This window comes from Cladophialophora immunda (assembly GCF_000835495.1).
Source record: "Cladophialophora immunda strain CBS 83496 unplaced genomic scaffold supercont1.3, whole genome shotgun sequence".
NCBI classification, from domain to species: domain Eukaryota; kingdom Fungi; phylum Ascomycota; class Eurotiomycetes; order Chaetothyriales; family Herpotrichiellaceae; genus Cladophialophora; species Cladophialophora immunda.
In genome coordinates this window covers 5,475,578-5,493,090 of record NW_015622543.1, presented here as the reverse complement: position 1 = coordinate 5,493,090, position 17,513 = coordinate 5,475,578, and the positions used below count along the sequence as shown (strand labels likewise).

At 53.8% G+C, this 17,513-nt stretch overlaps 6 protein-coding genes across 6 annotated transcripts; 1 reads left to right on the top strand and 5 right to left on the bottom strand.

The window, feature by feature from the left end:
* Nucleotides 1-2,349: 2,349 nt before the first annotated feature.
* On the bottom strand, nt 2,350-3,716 carry PV07_06250 (uncharacterized protein; the record flags this gene model as incomplete). Its single annotated transcript, XM_016393205.1, has 3 exons — nt 2,350-2,937; nt 3,061-3,338; nt 3,501-3,716. 3 exons carry the CDS (start codon nt 3,714-3,716, stop codon nt 2,586-2,588), a joined length of 846 nt encoding a protein of 281 aa, XP_016250724.1. The 3' UTR covers nt 2,350-2,585.
* Nucleotides 3,717-5,104: 1,388 nt separating this feature from the next.
* Nucleotides 5,105-6,639, bottom strand: PV07_06249 (uncharacterized protein). The gene has a single exon (XM_016393204.1). The coding sequence runs from the start codon at nt 6,358-6,360 to the stop codon at nt 5,245-5,247; it is 1,116 nt and encodes a 371-aa protein (XP_016250723.1). The 5' UTR covers nt 6,361-6,639; the 3' UTR covers nt 5,105-5,244.
* A 168-nt stretch (nt 6,640-6,807) lies between these two features.
* Nucleotides 6,808-10,378, bottom strand: PV07_06248 (uncharacterized protein). Its single transcript, XM_016393203.1, has 6 exons — nt 10,117-10,378; nt 9,026-10,066; nt 8,703-8,971; nt 8,448-8,644; nt 8,090-8,394; nt 6,808-8,034 (listed from the first exon to the last, which is right to left on the bottom strand). Exons 1-6 carry the CDS (start codon nt 10,193-10,195, stop codon nt 6,887-6,889), a joined length of 3,039 nt encoding a protein of 1,012 aa, XP_016250722.1. The 5' UTR covers nt 10,196-10,378; the 3' UTR covers nt 6,808-6,886.
* A 565-nt stretch (nt 10,379-10,943) lies between these two features.
* PV07_06247 (uncharacterized protein) lies at nt 10,944-12,779 on the bottom strand (the record flags this gene model as incomplete). The annotated part of the gene is made up of 5 exons (XM_016393202.1): nt 10,944-11,847; nt 11,895-12,156; nt 12,210-12,389; nt 12,439-12,515; nt 12,634-12,779. The coding sequence occupies 5 exons, from the start codon at nt 12,777-12,779 to the stop codon at nt 10,944-10,946; spliced, it is 1,569 nt and encodes a 522-aa protein (XP_016250721.1).
* Nucleotides 12,780-12,993: 214 nt separating this feature from the next.
* On the bottom strand, nt 12,994-14,950 carry PV07_06246 (uncharacterized protein). Its single transcript, XM_016393201.1, has 2 exons — nt 14,589-14,950; nt 12,994-14,542 (listed from the first exon to the last, which is right to left on the bottom strand). The coding sequence occupies exons 1-2, from the start codon at nt 14,684-14,686 to the stop codon at nt 13,222-13,224; spliced, it is 1,419 nt and encodes a 472-aa protein (XP_016250720.1). The 5' UTR covers nt 14,687-14,950; the 3' UTR covers nt 12,994-13,221.
* Nucleotides 14,951-15,177: 227 nt separating this feature from the next.
* Nucleotides 15,178-17,342, top strand: PV07_06245 (uncharacterized protein). The gene is made up of 6 exons (XM_016393200.1): nt 15,178-15,694; nt 15,752-15,978; nt 16,024-16,318; nt 16,371-16,738; nt 16,787-17,003; nt 17,065-17,342. Exons 1-6 carry the CDS (start codon nt 15,601-15,603, stop codon nt 17,166-17,168), a joined length of 1,305 nt encoding a protein of 434 aa, XP_016250719.1. The 5' UTR covers nt 15,178-15,600; the 3' UTR covers nt 17,169-17,342.
* The last annotated feature ends 171 nt before the right edge of the window (nt 17,343-17,513 follow it).

Genomic DNA, 17,513 nt, shown 5'->3' with positions numbered 1-17,513 from the left:
CACTTCTTTGGCGGATGGCCTTTGGGACGTTGACGATGTTCCTGGCCGGCTGCTGCAAAAGAGGCTTGGAGACCCGTCACGCTCAATCTCGCCCAGACGGGCCAAATTACCTTCCTGCCTGGGAGAGGGGCCTCCATTTCTCACATGTGGAGTCGATTGAAATACCTCGATGATAACTTCATTCACATTGGCTTCAAGCCTCCGTTTCTTACACCAATGTCCTGCTCGTCTGAGGATTCTTCCTGGCGAGGCGGACTTGTACCAGAGGCATTCTCTCCTGATCAGAGATCACGTTGAACATTGCAATGAAGCCTCTGGATTTACCGCATTGGACATGGCGCAGCAATTGACAATGGTGGAAGGCATTCGTGCCATAGCCACAGCCAAAGAAGAAACATAAATTTCACTGATTTCCTCGTAGAACTGACCTACCTCCTTCTACTGCACCACCGCATTCATTTCGAGAATCCACAAAAAGGTTGAAGCAAACCCAGTCCGCTACCACCGCAGGAACAACCCTCCGAAAATCCACCATGTGGTGAGTGAGACTCAGGCATGAGACCTTGGAAGCCTATTAACCCCAAGTGGCAGCTACACACACGGATATCCAGCAGATGTGTTGTCCCACGACTTCACAGGGTCAGAGAGCGCAGTCGAGACCAATACCATAACAGACCAAGACCAAGGCATCTATGATATCACCGACCATGCTGGCCTGCCGCCGGTTTCTGCGCCGTCTGGTACCCCTAAACTCCATGGCCCGAAAAGCGAGTACTGGTATTGTTGTTTCTGCGAAAACGGGCCCATGCTTGCCAAACACAACACTCACTGTTCGAGCTGCCATAGAAAACGCTGTGCAAGTTGTCATGTCGAGTGGCGCTAGTGCTTGACTCGACTAGTCCGCAAGTCTAGGTTGTTCCTGGTGTCGAGATTTCGGACTCACAGAACGAAGAGCATGGGGACTGAGGCTTTTTGTGGAGTTACGGGGAGGCAGATGCACTCGTTTAGAGATCATGATGTATGCGGAGAGGCTGTGGTGCTAGTTAAGGGTGTTGTTGGGTGTTTGAGTCCGCTTCCAGCCTTGTTGTAAGATCCATATGCACGCCTGGGGATCTCACTTTCACTCCAACCGCTTAGCGAAACTTGGGGAACGTCTCCAAGCCAGCACTGTTTTCGGCGAGGTTAAATGGGCAACTTCGGTCGCTTTCCAGGGTTTGCAGCTGCAGAGCAGCAGAGCTGGCTACACACCAGCATCTAGTGCATTCGTTTAGGAGTTGAATGACATTTGCTTGGGATCCTGACGAATGGGATTTCTCAGGGCAGAAAAGAATGTACGGAGATCCTTGCAGCTCTGCACCATGTGCAACGTTTTGCCATATGAGTGAGCGATTTTTTATGAATTGGACATGAAACACCTCGACTTGTCCACAAACCAGCAGCCGTTCAATTCTGTCAAAAAGTACACAGCCACGGATACAGTAAACCTCATAGGAGAGGCGGGAGTGGAGAGAAGTGGTAGCATGGCATAGCCCTGGTCTCCAGTTTCAGCCCCGTGCGCAAGGCTGACCATCTAAGCCGACAGCGGGGAGAGGCCGTTTTCGCACGTGTGAGGATGAATCAAGTGTGCATTCCAGAAGGGTTTGTTCAGACAGGTTGCTGTGCCCGTGCCGCTCCTGTCCTGCATGGCTTCTCACCTTGTGGTTTAGCCACGCCACTCCAAGGGATGGGAAGAGTACTTCCTTCGTATTCGGGATGTGCGGCCACCAGCCCGCCCGAGATCCACCCAGCGACGGGAGCCTGGTCGCCCAACGAGGCTGAGGCTCAACTGCGAAACCCATTCTATGATTTTTTCCAACTTTCTTCCCCCCCCCCACTACCTAGCCTGTCATTGGTGTTAAGTGGTTGATTAATTCCCTTACGAGGATTTTAAATGGGAATTGGGATTTCGGACACGAGCAGCAGTGGGTGAAACGCCCCGGACGCCCTGCCTGAGTCCTGGCCGGGCAAGACAAGGCAAAGCAAGGCTGCAACGCACCGACGGGGCGCGAAGGCGAAACCAGGCCATGAAAAACGTGATGAAACACACACGCAGGATCACGCCCCAGGATACGAGCCCCCGAATCGCGGACGAGATCCGGGGTTGGTGGGAACCCTCGTATGCGTCTTGCGTCGTCTCATTGACGGACTACCTCATGAACGGGGCAGGAAATGCACCAGCAAAAGGACGTTCTTCTAGCGGGAACTATCTAGCAATCCAGGCGGCGTTGGCGCAGACATCGACATACACCCGAACGAGGAAGAGGGACGGTGGGAGGCTGCAAGGCTCACACACCCTGCTTCCCTGCTGCCCTCGTGGCTTTCGGAGCCTCCTTCATTAGGGCGCCAAACAAAATAATCGTCCTGGTTCGGTCTGGCTGACTCACTTGACACCGCATTCTAGCAGCTGCTTCTCCCCAACGGATTGACGAACTTGGCGTTTCAGCCATCTTCCTCGTAGATCAACCCCTCCGCCCAACCCAACCTGACAAGCCCTAGCCTGGTCTGAGCGGCGTGCGTGCATGCCCTTACTCAATGCCCCCGTTCTGCTACTGCTGCTGTTGCTGCTGCTGCTTTTCCCAGAGCGTGTGCAACGTGGGATTCCCCTTGGTGATGCCTAACCACTCGGTGGACTGCAGCTTCGGCTTGCCGTACCGGAGCACGTCCTCGGGCACCAAATGCGCGCGCTTAGCGTCCAGCAGTCTCGCGACGAAGACGACCGTGTGTGCGTCCAGCGCGGTGGGGCCGACCTCGTCGCCGAAGATCCACGTCTGTTCTTGTGGTCCCCCGCCGTGCGTGGAGAGCAGCCGGCTGATTTTGTCCAGGTAGGCCCTCGAGTCCGCCTCGACGCTGGCGATCGATTGGTTGTTGTCCTTGAACGTCTGGAGTTTGTTTCGGTGGCTGTGGTGAGATTTCGTTAGATATTGACAACGCGTTGGTATTTGCTAACAAATGCACGCCACAAGCCCCCATATGATAGAGGGACGGAAAATGCGCGTGGAGTGAACAGGGCAAAGCACTCACTTGTCGAACTTGCGCTGCAGCATCTCCCGGTACCTCGGCGACGTGTCCGGCCGGGCCATGATCTCCTGGACGGCCTCCATGACCCCCTCGGTGCGGCGGTCTTCGGGCTTGAACGAGATGGTCACGTACGAGATGCCGTGTAGTTCCGCGAGCAGGGATTCAATCGTCTGCCGGTGCGCCGCGGGCACGAGGCTCGGGTACCGGTCGCACAGGTACCGGGTGATGTCCGTGCTGTCGATCAGTTTGACGCCGAGCGACGGGGCGAGCAGCGCGGGGACCTGTAGCGGTTGAGGCAAGTCAGAAGAAGATAACACACGCGCAGTCCTGTGAAAAAGTGAATCATGGAGAAGAGAATAGTAGCCCAGAACATTAGTCTCGAACCAGCCCAAGATGTCATGGCCGCCGTAACATCACCGCGTCAGAGCCAGAACACAACTTACCGTGCCTTTGGGATGCTTCTCCAGGTACGCCTCGGACATCTGCTCGCCCGTGTAGATGTCGATGAAGCGCTCCTCCGGGTCGACCGCATCGGCGGGCGTCTTTGGCTGGCCCTTAACACGCAGCGTGTAGAGCACCATCAGCGAGCAGATGGAGAAGGGGTTGTAGTAGAGCTCGTAGGGGGAGGCGCTTGGGCCGTGGCCGTTGGGCTGCGCCATTGTGTCCGTATATGGGATTTTCTGGTAGTTGCTTCGACGCTGTTGGTTGGAGATGCCGAAGACAGACAAACGCGCGGAGGGATGAGGGAGATGGAATGTATTTGTATAGCTGAGATCTCGTGCCGGCTGTCAGTATATAGATCTCTGTCCTTGGGCGGTAGTTATTCCGACGTCACAGACGAGGGCGTCCGTCAGCAAAGGGCCTAGACAAGAGCTGATTGAGGGCTTTATATCATCCAGTTAGTCGGTCAGTCAGTCAGTCAATCGAGGATGTCCTAAGGCGTCCAGCTCGTGTCTCTCGCATCAGCGCGGGCATGGCTAGGGTTCAAGTAACGAAGCAAACCAAGGCTCTCTCTGGTCCATGTGTCTCTGGCAACGAAAGTTACGGAAAGGACGGGTTCGTGTGAGACGGATGGCTTTAGACGCTTTTGGTTACGCGGTTTGTTGCTTGGGCTGAAATTGCGGGGAGGAGGGAACGGGGTTGGGATCCTCGTGTAAGGTATAGTTACCTAGGTAGTTATACAGCCTGCGGAGGAGAGTAACCATTAGTACCTAGTGACTGGCCGGGGATTTCATGCACCCCAGAGCTATCACAGCGTAGAAGCGCTACGACTGGTATCCATTGAATTGGATGCTTTACTGCGATGGCGATGCTCAATCAGGATTACCCTCCCCCCCCGATACACACCCGAGTGCCATCTATCCGTTCTCCCAATAATAATGTGTCGAACACACCCAGGTGAATAGAAGATGGCTGACATGTTGGACGTCCCACCGCCTTACTTGACAGCGTCCCCGCCGTCCCACGGATTTCTGGATCGAAACCCCCCACTGGCCGACCTCTTGAGGGAGGAGTGGAGGAACAAGTCTCGCGCTCTCGCACTCTCGCGCCTTCGTCAAGGCCCGAGGTTCTGGGCTCGGTATATATGGACATTGCTTCCTCCGTCCCACCGGCCAAAGAAACGCGGATGCTTCTCGCCTGGCCTTCGACGCTTACTCTACCCACCTCGCCCATCTCCTTTGTCAGCCCTCAGCCTCGCTCGTTCGTGATGTGTCTTGGGCTCTGTCGTGTCAGATCGCCAGCCGTAGACCAAAGTATTGGCGCCTGCTCGGGGACATCGGGGAAGCCTCGATGTGATGTGGTGAGGATCTGGGAAACGAGTGAGCCTCAGCGCATTTGGGAAATCAAGGCCAGTTTGGGAGAAAAAAGCTGGACCAATCTCTTGGGCGAGGGTGGTCTTAGGTAATATGCATTTCTTGATGCTCTGATCTCCCCTTCCGCTGGTGTCCCTTGTCGACTAGCCCTCTGAATGGAACGGAGACAACGAAATACTAGGAATGATAGTTGCTTTGATCAGAGTCCCACGAGTAGAGAAGAACATTGAGGAGTATCACTAGGCAAAATAGCCGTCTTGATTGAAACCATCTTTCTAAACACGCTAAAGTGACCACAAACCAGCTATCTGTCCGTCTTTTCTATTTCCTCCGTCTGATCATACATGCAGCCCCATACTGACATGTAACTTGACTACGCCTGCACCTCCGGCGCGAGCGGCGGCCGACTCGCGGCCAGATTGCACTGGCGGAACAACCTCACCTCGTCCTTGTCGAAGGCGCCCACCACGCTGTGCAAGACGCCGTGGTTGTTGAACAGCACGCAGTCGCCCTCCTCCCAGTCGTGCGCGTACACCAGCGGCGGCGCGATCCCGGGCCGCTGCAGGTCGTGCACCATCTCCCTCACCTTGGCCAGGTCGTCGATGACGGTGCCGTCGCGCAGGTGGATTTTGCGCACGACGGACGGGTGGATCTGTAGGGCGAACCGGCCCGTCACGGGGTTCTGCCACGCCATCGGCTGGATCTGCACGTCGGTGGCCTTTTCGACCGGCGGCAGTTCGTCGACGGGCACTTCCTTTCCCTCGGAGACCATGCCCAGCCCGTCCGGCCGCGATTTGGCAGTCGAGATCCAGACGTAGGGGTGTGGGGCGTATTCGACTTTGGAGGTGAGCACGAACTCCTTTTGCTCGGCGCTGAGGTTATCAAACATGGTATACCCGGACACGAAGGCGGTGGTGCCGAGCGGGACCTGGAGGGTGTCGTTGCTGCCGTCGTCGTAGAGAAGGGTTTGGGTCCGGCCCTTGGGGACCTTGACGGCGAGCAGCGACGTCACGAGCGGTGGTTGCAGGCCCCCGTACAGGGCGGCGTCGATGTGCCAGCGGTAGAAGCGCGTGAAATCCAGGTCCTTGTCCTCCGGGATGACGGTCGTGTGGAACGTGCGATGGTGCGGGTGCTTCAGGGTGATGTTCTCGAGCCCTTCGTACTCGGGCACAAAACCGTTGCCGATGACCTGGACCTCGGGCTGGTGAGGCACGGTTTTGAGGTCGGGATGCAGGATCGACCGCTTGGCGTCAATGGTCTTGCCGTGGCCATACGACATGGCCTCCGGGTCGAAGCGGCGCGTCAGTTCCGCCTGGCCCTTGGGGGTGAGATGCGCCTGCGACTTGACGCAGACGACATTGTGGGTGTAGAGGGCGTGGCGGAGGGCCTCGAAATCGGCATCCGAGAGATTCTCCAAGTCCACGTTGTCGATGAGTGCCCCGAGCCCGGGTCGAGACGGAGTGATGGGCGAAACCGTGATTCCTGGCATGGCGGATGTGTGATTTTACTGTGCGGGAAGATTGGCTGTATTGTTATGACTTGAACAGTGAAAAGCTCGAGATGAATTGCGACACAAATGCTGGCGAAATTGAAAGGTATATATACATATCCTTGCTTGGGGAGACATGTTGTAGCTGAATCATCCTTACCACGTCACTGACTTACTGCGGCAGCCTCGTACAATGCAGAAGAGTGTCTTCTCGGCAGGCACCTATCTCACTTTGCTTGATGAAGCTTGTGATTCGACGCTGAAGCTGTGACGACTGAGATAAGACGATCTGAGCTGAGACGGTATGTCGCGCCGCCTCGGCCATCGCCGAAAGAGGGATTTTGGGGCGAAGGCGGACAAAGAGGAAAATCTGTGCGAGCTGATGCCAAGACCCGAGCATTGGTACGAGCTCGTACGAGGCTAATGGCGGCTTCCGCCAAATTGCCTGTTTGGGGAAAACTCCCCTGATCTCGCTCCAGGGGTATCATTTTGGTCGTATACACATCTATCACCCTTCATATCCTGCCTATATCTGCATGGTCTTGGACTTTCTCAGACCCAATTTGGCCGACAACTTTCGCGTACCTCTGGAGAAGACGCCTTCACTCTTGGTCCTTTCCACCGATGTCTCTGTGGCGGGCGACAATGTTGACTGTCGCGTTACTGACTGGCTGTGGTCACTGAGGGTTTGCGACATCGTCGTCTTCTCTTCCAGGCTGAGTAGATCGTCTGTAGTCGTGGTGGTGCTAGTGGCCGACGCCATACCTGATGGCACCACCTCTTTCTCGTGGACTGGCGACGCGATTTTCACCTCAGCCGGAAGCTCAGCAGGCAGGCTCCTCCCACCAGGCAATTCAGCTGGACTCGCTGTTGCGTCGAGCTCTGCAATTACCTGCCCACCAAGTTCTGGAATGTTTGGCCTGTCGTCTGCCTTCACTGGTCCAGACTTCTGAAATCGGTTCTTATAAATAATGTCCTCGAGACCCGAGCGAAGTTTGTTGAATTTCGTCGCCGTGGATATCTTGGTCAGAGGTATTAGCCGATCGACTTCATCATGAACATGCTTCTGTAGCAGGAGCTCCTTGCCAGCAAACGTCTTCGTCATGGCTGTTGTATAGTAGACGGCCGCATCTTCGATCTGCTTCACCGAAACATATTTGCCCTGGTACCGGAATGCTCGCTCAAGGATGAGGATCATGTCGCAAGCACATTTGAACAACATCCTCGCCGTTGGAGGCGCTGCCAAGATGCATAGTGATAGCGCGAGTGCTCCGCCAGCTCCCATGGTGCCGACAATGACGCCTGCAGTCACCACTCCAACCCCGACAAATTCCGCGATTGTCACGGTCATAAACTTCTTGAGATGGCCGAGGACCACCCGTGTCATGATTTCTTCTACTTCATCTGGCAACGCCTTGGGGAACCCAAAACATTGGAGGACATGCTGACACAGGATTCGAGCAACAGTCGGCGTGCCTATCGCGCCCGAGAACGGTAGCGGGACCATGGCCGTGCGGACCGCGTGGAGGCCCAGACGCATGCATTCTGTAATTGCGGAGTCAATCTTTTGCTCGACATCGACGACTTGTGCCGCGACTGCGAAGATTCGGACCTTTTCATCTTGAATCAGATCGAGGGTCTGCGTCAGAAGTCTCTTGACCCCTTGATCATCATCTATCAGACCGAGTCAGTATTCTGATCCTGCGCGCGACATTGACGGACTACCGACCCTTAGATAGACAGCAGTATCCATCGGCCTTGTAATGCTTGATTTGAGAGAGCTCCTGGCGGAGTGCCATAAACTGTTCCTCCGCCAATTTATCCGCTGCTTCGTTGGCGAGTCGTTGTGACTCGGGGTAATTGCCAGTCTGTTCCATGTACTTTTCCAGCAATTGCATCTTACGGAAAGCGATCAGCTTATCCTTTTTCGTCCCAATCACAAAGACCGGGACGTGGTTGGAAAACTGTGCAATGGTTTCAAAGGTCCGCTTATCGGCCTCCTCGATACGGCTGACGTCCGAATCGACGCAGAACCTGTAGTTTTTGTGAGCAAATCGAGAATTTGGGCCTGGCGTCAGAAAACCCACCAGATTACGTGCAACGCTTCAGCCGGATCCTTCTGAAATGCTCGATGGCGGAGGAATTTAGCAATCAACTCAAGCTCCCTGTCGCTTCCGGCTTGCCATCCTCTGGAATCATGAATCATCAATCCAGGGTTGTTGGGAGATTCAAAGGCTTCGTTGATGTCGTGATTCCCTTGCTTGTAGCTGTCGGACTCTTCGGTCTAGATAGCATCGTAAGTCTGTGAAGCTGGACGGAAGTGATGATCGAGAAATGCCTACCATTTCAACACCAAAGATTTTGTTTATCAAAGTCGACTTGCCCACACCCGTCTTCCCACAGACCAGTATTCGGAATGCCTTCACACCGCTCGCCTGCAGCTCTAGGCCTTCCAGCCACGGAGGGATTGTTTCCCCTTCCTCCCGCAAGTAACGGTCTCGATAATCGGCGAGATCTTTCTTGAGGGACTTGAACCGAGACTGTTCGTAGAATCGCGGATATCTGTCCAGGACGCAAAATACTGAAGGGTGGATTATCGTTCCGTAACTGCCTGTAGCCTTGTCAGAATCGGCTGAGTGCTGAAATCATCGATCTTGCTATTTACCATCATCGCACCAACCGATGAATCCCCTTGAATTGAAAACTTTGCGCGAGCTGTTATAAAGTGAACTTGAAGAATTGATTTGTAAATTGTGCGTTTGGTTATCATCGGTAAACCCTCCATGCAGAGTCTGCAGATCGTAGAGGCTGACTTGTATGCCGTTCGAATGGTAGATTTGCCATTCGATCTTTTCACTCCCATCGAGCTTTGGCACATCGCCTGCGTACTGAGGAAATGCCAGGGACAGGGCGCTCTCTCTCTCAACAGGCAATGACCCCTCCTGCGGGGATTGAAGAACGAGTCCAGCTCGCATGCTCTCGATGAGAAGCCATTGGAAAGGGTACAAGGAGAAGCCATCCTCTCGAGTGCCGCCTCCGAGGTCTTGGTTTGACCCCATGAACCATGCTTGAACGAAACTTCTCCCCGTCATATCCTGAGCAGAAGGTGGATCGAAGACCTCTGGATTTACTTGACTGCGTGTTTCATTCAGAGCCAAGGCTTGTCGGAGGTTCTTTATGGATGGGACAAAAGAGATGTCATGCATGTGGCCCTCGGCAGTGTACTTCACGGTGTCCAGGACTCCAACGAATTGTATTAACGGTGGCCGGGTTGTATGTGTTCGCAAGAACTCGATCATCTTGGGCCCATTCCTGTTATCATCCTCCTTTCGTGCTCTGTAGACATCCACCGCTGTCTGATAGAGTCTGTCGAAGTATCTCAGCGACGTGCTTTTGGGCAAATACATGGTATCGAGCAGTCCGGCCACCGCGCGCACAATGAAAGCGCCTCGTCCGAAGCCGTAGAGGAAGAGCTCATCCTGTGGTTCCTCGAGCGTCTCGCATATAACACGAGAGATGGATTTGATCTGATCCTCATAGTAGGGTGTCGCCACACGGGTCTTCAGCCTCTCGATCAAACTGGGTCCATCAGAAGCGGCGCGGTAGTAGCGAACAATCTGCTCGACCGCTCGACCTTGCGAGTCGATAGAGAGGCCTTTGGGGACGATGCTTTGGATCCGGAAAATATTGCTAGAGTTTCCGTTGCCTTGGGCTTTGTTAGCTCGACTTGCTGAGGGCGTGGAAAGCCTCTCGCACCTGAAGTTCCATCTTCCCCGCTGTACTCTTCGGCATCGACACAAACAATCAACCGCTTCACATGCGTCCTCGCGGACATTGTAGGAGGGAGCAACTCGAGACGACACTAAGTGAGGGTCAGTTGCTGATGCGGAAGCGGGGTATGTCATAATTTGAATGGTGAATCGAGCATCATGAGCGGTGGTAAAGGGCAGTGAAGCCCCTCAACTGCAGTCCAGGGAACTGGGGGTTCAAGAAATGAGAGTCCCAGTACGTACTTAACGAACCCATGGCAGGATCAGTTGGCGGCCTGAAGTCAACCGATATCGTAAGGATGCCCGCTTGAAGTTTGGCGGTGCCTGGGTACCTGCAAAACGACGCCATAGAAGCCAGGGGCGCTTCGTACACCAGCACCCCTAGGGTCACCGTGATCAGTTAATCAGAGGTCCTTTTAGGCACTAGCCGCAGGGCATTGGCCGCCTCCATTGGGCCCAGGGGTCTCTTACCGGGGCTCGAAACCCTAACAGTCTCGGCGGACGGATCTTCAAAACGGGGCCAAGAGGCTTGCAACGAATAAGGAGGCTTTAGAGCTCATCCCGCTTCCTCTGTGACCGCAGTCGCAGGCAACCACCTTCTACTGCAAGCAAAGACAAGCTGCGCTGTGCCGATCGCGTAACGCAAGGTGATGACATTGATCCACTATTCTACCTTGCGTATTGTCGCTGGATTATCTCGTTTTCTGACCGATTGGACAGCAGGTTCAATACGATGAGAACAGTCGCCCCGGATACGCTGCGTATGTCCCCTCTCGAGCTTGAACAGACTGCCACTGAGCTGGGAGACACGTTTCAAGCCTTCTCGACCTCCTGTACACCTACTCCGGCCTTGGCTGTCGAGGCACCGACTTCAATGACCTCGACTTTGGCCTTGTCACCTTCCATGATCACGGCAACTTCTTCGAGCGATGGCCCACGTGTTTCGGGATAGACCAAGAAAATCACACTGGTCTCCACCGCGAGCCACGCCACGTACACGATGTAATATCTCCAAGTGATATCCTGAAGCCCAATGGGGTTGACGAATTGATTGAAGGAGCTGCCGCCTCGCGAGAAGAACTGTGTAATTGCCACGCCTTTGCTCCGATGGATGAACGGGAAGATTTCGCAGATGAAGATGTAGGTGAGTGGCATCATGAGGTTGTAGAAGCCGTAATAGATGAAGATCAGTGCGACGACAGCGATTGCAGCTGAATTGTTCGTGTGGTCTTTTGCATACACCGCCGAAGCCGCAGTCCAGCAAGCAAAGAGCACAGTCATGCCACAGTACGAAATGAGGTACTGGCGTCTCCGGGGAAGAATATGAGCCAGCAGAGCACCGGTGACGCCGGTCACCAAGTTCCAGCAGGAAAGGCCGAGATTGATCTCATTCTGCGTTCTCTTTTTGGTGATTCCAACAGTGGCCAGGACTTTGCTCAGGTAGTAGCTGACGAGACCGTTGCCTGACCACTGCGAGAACAAGCCGACGCAGGCTGCAATGAATACTCGTCGTCGGTTCACACTAGATGTCACGAGCTCTTTCCACGGCCTCTTGGTGTTCTCTATTTCCAAGCGGATGGTTTGCCGAATCTGCTGGAACTCGGCGGCGACCAGTGGGCTTAATCGGTCACCTTCCGCATGATATTTGATCAGAATTTCCAGGGCTTCTTCATGGCGGTCTTTCGAAATCAAGAAACGGGGCGACTCCGGAATGAACCTGGAGACGTCAGCTTGTCTGCATCATCGAGAGGTAGATCTACCTACCAGATGAACATGAGCTGCAACGATGAGGGCAAGAGTTGTAAAAGCGACGGCAATCGCCAGCTCCAGTTACTGTCCCAAGAATATGTCCCCAAGGTGATGCCCGCGGCCAAGATGGCTCCAGCATACCAGCTTTCGTTGAAAAGACCAGTGATCACAGACCGTTCTTTGGGATATGTCAGCTCGGCAATGAGCTGGGATGCTCCGCTGATTCCGTATACGATTCCCATTCCGAGGATGATTCTGGCGACCAGGAACATGGCAACTGTTCGATCGTGTCAGCGGATGACGGAAATAAATGGCCCTTCAGCCACTTACTGTCAACTGCTGCAGCTTGCAGGATCGCACCAATGACTATGATAACACTTCCAAACACGATGCAAGGCTTGCGACCAAAGCGATCATTGACATAGGGGACGAGTGGCACCGCAACCACGGCACCGATGGAGAAGGCCGCAGTAATCACACCGAGGAGGGCGCCATTTGGGTTGTTGAAGTCTGGTACAATGAGCTGGGTCTGAAATGCTTCGAATGCCGGTCGACCTACAGTCTTCCCAGGGCTGGACAGCCTGAAGCCCGTTGAGCACGCTTCCGTCGAACCCACTTGTGGCTTCAATTCCAAGCCTTTTTTGTGTTAGGATCAGCGTCTGTTCCAACCGGGAAACAAATATCAGGGACGCAGAGACTGATACCAAAACCAAACGGAGCACTTTATCATGGACTTGAGGAAGACGGCACTTACGCGGCTGGGACAAGAAAAAGATAAAGACGCCGAAGATTCTTCTTCCTGTACCATGGCGTCTTGTCTTGCTGGACTAAGTGGGAGATTTCAGAGACGTTCGCAACGTCCCTAGCAGAGATGTCATGGCCGGCAACCGCCTTCGACATGCTGGCGCTTTACCTCGAGGAGGAGAAGCTATTTGCTTTCACTATGTAAGAGAGTGGGACTGTCTTGTGCATAAAGGCATGGGAACCAGAAGGATCTTATATAGGGAAAGACAACACTGGCATTCATTCCCACTATCTGCCGAAACGAATAGACCACAACACTTATCGAGCTCAGCCTTGTGGCCCCATTTCCCCGCGGAGTGTCTCCACAGGTCCCCAACTGATTGGAGTCGACCCTGGGACTCCGATACCAAGAAATGAATTTAGGCAAAGAAAAGATTGAGGCAGAAAGGCAAGTGGTCTAACATGTCCGGAAAACGCCCGAGCATCATGCTACCATGTGCGCTCGTGGGGAGTGAACCGGTGTGAATGGCCGTCGAAAAGTCGGCGCTGACTGTATTTGACCCGATGCGGGTTGTTCTTTGCCTAAGCTAATCACTGTTCAGGTCGATTTGGACGCGACGGCGGCGTAGTCGGACATGATCTTGTTCAACCCCTCCCTCTGCACGCAGTTCTCGAAGCTGAAGCTCTGGGCTAGCTTCTCCAGGGCGCCCTCATCCTTGTCGCGAAACAGCTCGGCAAATTCCTGGCAGAAGGTCTCGGCCAGGAAGGTCTGCAGAACGGCCCGCTCAATGTGCCTTGCAGTGTTCCACGTGGATGGGTAGACGTTCTTCGCGGTGGGCGAGACCGAGTCGATCCAGCCGATGAGGGGCAGCATCACGTCGTCGACTTCCTTGGACGGGTATTTCCCCCATGCGTCCAGCTGCAGCCGCTTCTTCTTTTCTAGGATAGGCTCGATCAGCTTGTTCCAGGGCGAGTCGGGCGACGTGTACACCATGCCCTGCAAGCCGACGTCCTTGAAGAGCCAAATCGACCACGGGATCTGGAATTTGTCGTAGATGCGCAGCTGCTCGCCAAGCATGTTGTAACGCTTCTGGTTGACCGCCTCCGCATCTTCATCCCATTTGGGATTTGCGTACACGGGGCCGAACTCGCCGTTCCAAATGGCCGTTTTGTGCGTCCTCTGGAACTCTGACTTGCGCAAGAATTGCGCCTCCAATCTATCCTTTTGCTCAGACGTGCCCTCATACGGGCGTCCAGTGGGGAACCCCATCATGCTGTAATCGTGCAGGGCATAGACACAATTTGGGAGCACAGTGTCAAAGCCCTTCCATTCGGCCGCAAAGGTATTGCCGTCGAGCCACAAGATATGGTCTGGATCAACGGCTCTGATTGCTTTCTCCAGTCGAGCATAAAATGCGGGTAGGCGGACGTGTTTGGGATCACAGGGCTCATTGATCGGGTTGTACCCAGCAATCCATGCATTTCCTTTGTAACGGCGAGCGAGCTGCTCCCAAAGCCAGACCGTTCGGTCTTGATGGTCCTTATAGTCCCAGAATGCGGCGTAGCTCGTCGTGTTATCAGAGTGCCACCCGGGGCTTTGGCCGCCGGGTACAGTGTGCATATCAAGGATGGTATAAATACCCTCCTTTGCACAGAGGTCAATCACCCGATCCAGGTGCTTGAAGCCGCTCTCCTTGAGCACGCGGGGGTTCATATCGTCTTCGAAGTGCCGGTAGTTGAAAGGAATGCGGATGCAATTCAGACCAAGCGACTTGAAGAACTTTGCGTCGGCCTCTGTGAAGAAGTAGTAGAGCCATCGGTCGAAGAAAAAGTCGTACTTTTCCTGGCCCATGACCTCCAGCATCGCAGCACGAATACTGGATTCATGGCCGGGGTAGCCCACGATGAAATTTTCCATACTGTCTCTGTCTTAGACGATGAAAGCGGAAACTTGATGGAGCTTACTTGAGCCATCCTCCTATCGCACAGCCTCGTAGAATGACTGGATTCCCGCCATCATCGACCACCTGGGTGTCTTTCACTTTGAGTATTCCCGTCGCCATTCTGTCATGCGGCTTGAGTGAAAGTGTTTAATCGGCTATCCTTGACCCAATGCGAACCGCAATGCCCGTTGGAGAGAATCTGTGCTGTTCATGGTTTCATTCCACCATGGAGAGTATGTAGTTCTCCGATTCATGCAAGGCTTTGGAGATGGGTGAATTTAGGCTGAAATTGAACGTAGTCGCACATCCCCCTATAGAAAGAGATCCGTCGGCGTCGAAGTCCGATTCAGCCGAGAAGCTTCATGCCCAGGAACCAAGATCTGCCTTTTCGGCGGGCTTGGTGGACCGACCTTTGACTTGTTTGAGCAGCGGCGGGCAAGAGGCATAGGGAGAGGAGAAAGGGCATCGGGGTGAATTGCGTGTTGAGGAACATGGCCCTCAGTAGCCAAGGTTACGGTGGGCGAATCCAACCATCCACGCCTTCAACATTCAATCCCTTGTTGCCGCGATACAAACCAGAGAATGTCAAGGCAGGTCGGTCACCCCGACAAGGCAAACAAGCTGCTGGAACGCGCTTACTCCAGGGGCCCACTGGCGAATGATTCTGGACATGACCCTGTGTTTGCTTGCTCTTTGTTATGTGCCCCTTTGCGTCTTAGACAACTTGGAGCCTGTCACCAGTTCTACGAAGCGCTGGAGGCAAGGAGAGGGCCGAGAAGCCATGGTATGCAACTACAGATTAACTTTCCACAGCATGCCTTTGGTCGTGAATTGCTCGGTAACGCGCAGACCGTTCACATTCCAACGGAGTGACGTTTGGGCTTCCTTCACCAGGAATGTCAACATTTATGCGCAAGCCCTACAGTTTAAAAAGGAGCTGTGGAACACCTCGGCCACAATCTTTTGTGGTGATTAACAAAACCTCTACGTCTCCCAAAAGCTCCCGTTGTTGAACTGCGACACTACCAAACAGCATGAACCCAGGCAGGCGTGATGGCAAACGCCAGTCTCCCAGAAAGCGAGACGCAGCAAACAATGAAGACAAGGCCGACGCAGATCAATCCCCTGGTATGTTCCATGAGCACTGCCTTTGAAGATGTGTAGCTCACCATCATTTACAAACAGCTCGGCGCACGATGGAAGGAGGTATCTTCGTTGGTATACCAGATTTCAAACCTGCTGCTGTGTATTTCAATATGGTTGGACAGTTTGGCGGTCCGTGTTTCGACAGATCTGCCAACGTCTGGAAGAAGAGCTTGCCGGTAGAGGTGGACGGTTCTATCGATGTGTCAGGCACTTGGGAATACGCTCAAGTTCGACATCTGGCGCAAACCCCCGAACAAGCTGAAACTGTAAGTCTCTCCCAGAGCTGTCAAAATGGTCTCTCACACTTCCAGGCTGCGAATTACGTCGGTCAAGTCGCAAAACAAGTCACAGGCAGGATTTTCATTACCGTGCTTCGCGAAGCTCCGAATCGGAACGGCGAACTGAACCTCGAAGAGGTGGACGGGATAACCATGTCCGGCTTCTGGCTAGACAAGACGAAATTCGTGACATGTGCCCACTTTCTACAGACAGTTTTTGACACCAACGCCGACGAGACAGAGAAGTTCCTGAAGACTGCGAATCCACCGAGACCACGAGCTTTCGTATCCAACAAGAAGGCGGCGAATCAAGGATTGATGCCAGATAGTATGCGTACAGCCCCAAATCAGATTGATGTCCAGGTCCTAACAGATTCCAGGCCCCGAATCGTGGCCGGTGTATCTACTCAGGGTGTCACGCACTTCAGATATTGCAATTTTCGAGCTGACCAAGGCGGCAGCGAAAGGCGGCAAGCATCCACCGCATTCAATGAAACCAAGCGACTTATCAGCATTGCTTACTGCGACAACATCTGAAAACGCGTCGGGTTTCTCGTCCAAGGAGACTGATGTGTCATACCTGCGACTTTTTGCAGCCTATTATCCAGGTTCCGATCCAACTGTGGAGGCTAGCGACTTTTCTCCCGAGAGAAAACAGTTTGCGAAAGATGCGAACATAGCAGGCGCGTGGAGATTATTATGTGACGAAGGCCGAAAACTCAACCCCGGTGCTACAAAGAAGCCAGCCGTAAGTCAACGCTCTCGATATGCCGATAGCTTCTAACAGAGTCTCCAGGACTTTGCAGATACATTCGCACCTCATACTCGGAGTGTGGCCTTCGGTCAAGTCGAGACAACTCATCGCGCCATTCCATGCCACGCTAAATCAGGGAACAGCCTTTTCGCACAGACCAGAGAATGCAGCATCGTAGGAACCTACGGTTGTTCGGGGGGTATGGTATGCCACGTGTACCGGGAGGCCGGTAGTTGGCGATCTGTCGTCGTGGGACTCTGTAAGCCGATGCCCCCAATCAACGATTTGCCAAAACGAAGAGCTGACTGGTTGTGCCTTAGTCCATGGGGAAAGTTGGAACGATCGGAGATACAACGAAATTGTGGCCTTCACACCTGCCTTTGTGGATGCTGTCCGGACCGGGAGCTTTTGGGACACTGCCTGAGCGAGAAAACGACCTGCCTAGGCTCTGGAAAGTTGCATCAATCTACACAGGCAGCGGTGTGGATTGGACAAGGACATGGATGTGAACGACGAGGAACAACAGCAGGCTGATTGTTAAGGGATATCGATTGGAAATGTTGGACTAATGAAGGAAGGGGGAAAGGGGGTAGCGAGGCTGAGCTTTGGTGATGCAATCCATTTTCAGTCAACCAATACTATGGCATCTTTATCTGAGGACTGTTGAATGCAAGAAGTGTTCCGAGACTTGTCTCATTACGCAAAATTCTTAGTCTTTATCCACTAATGTGTCGCATACTCTTTCCTAGGTGCAGCCCGAATTGGTTCC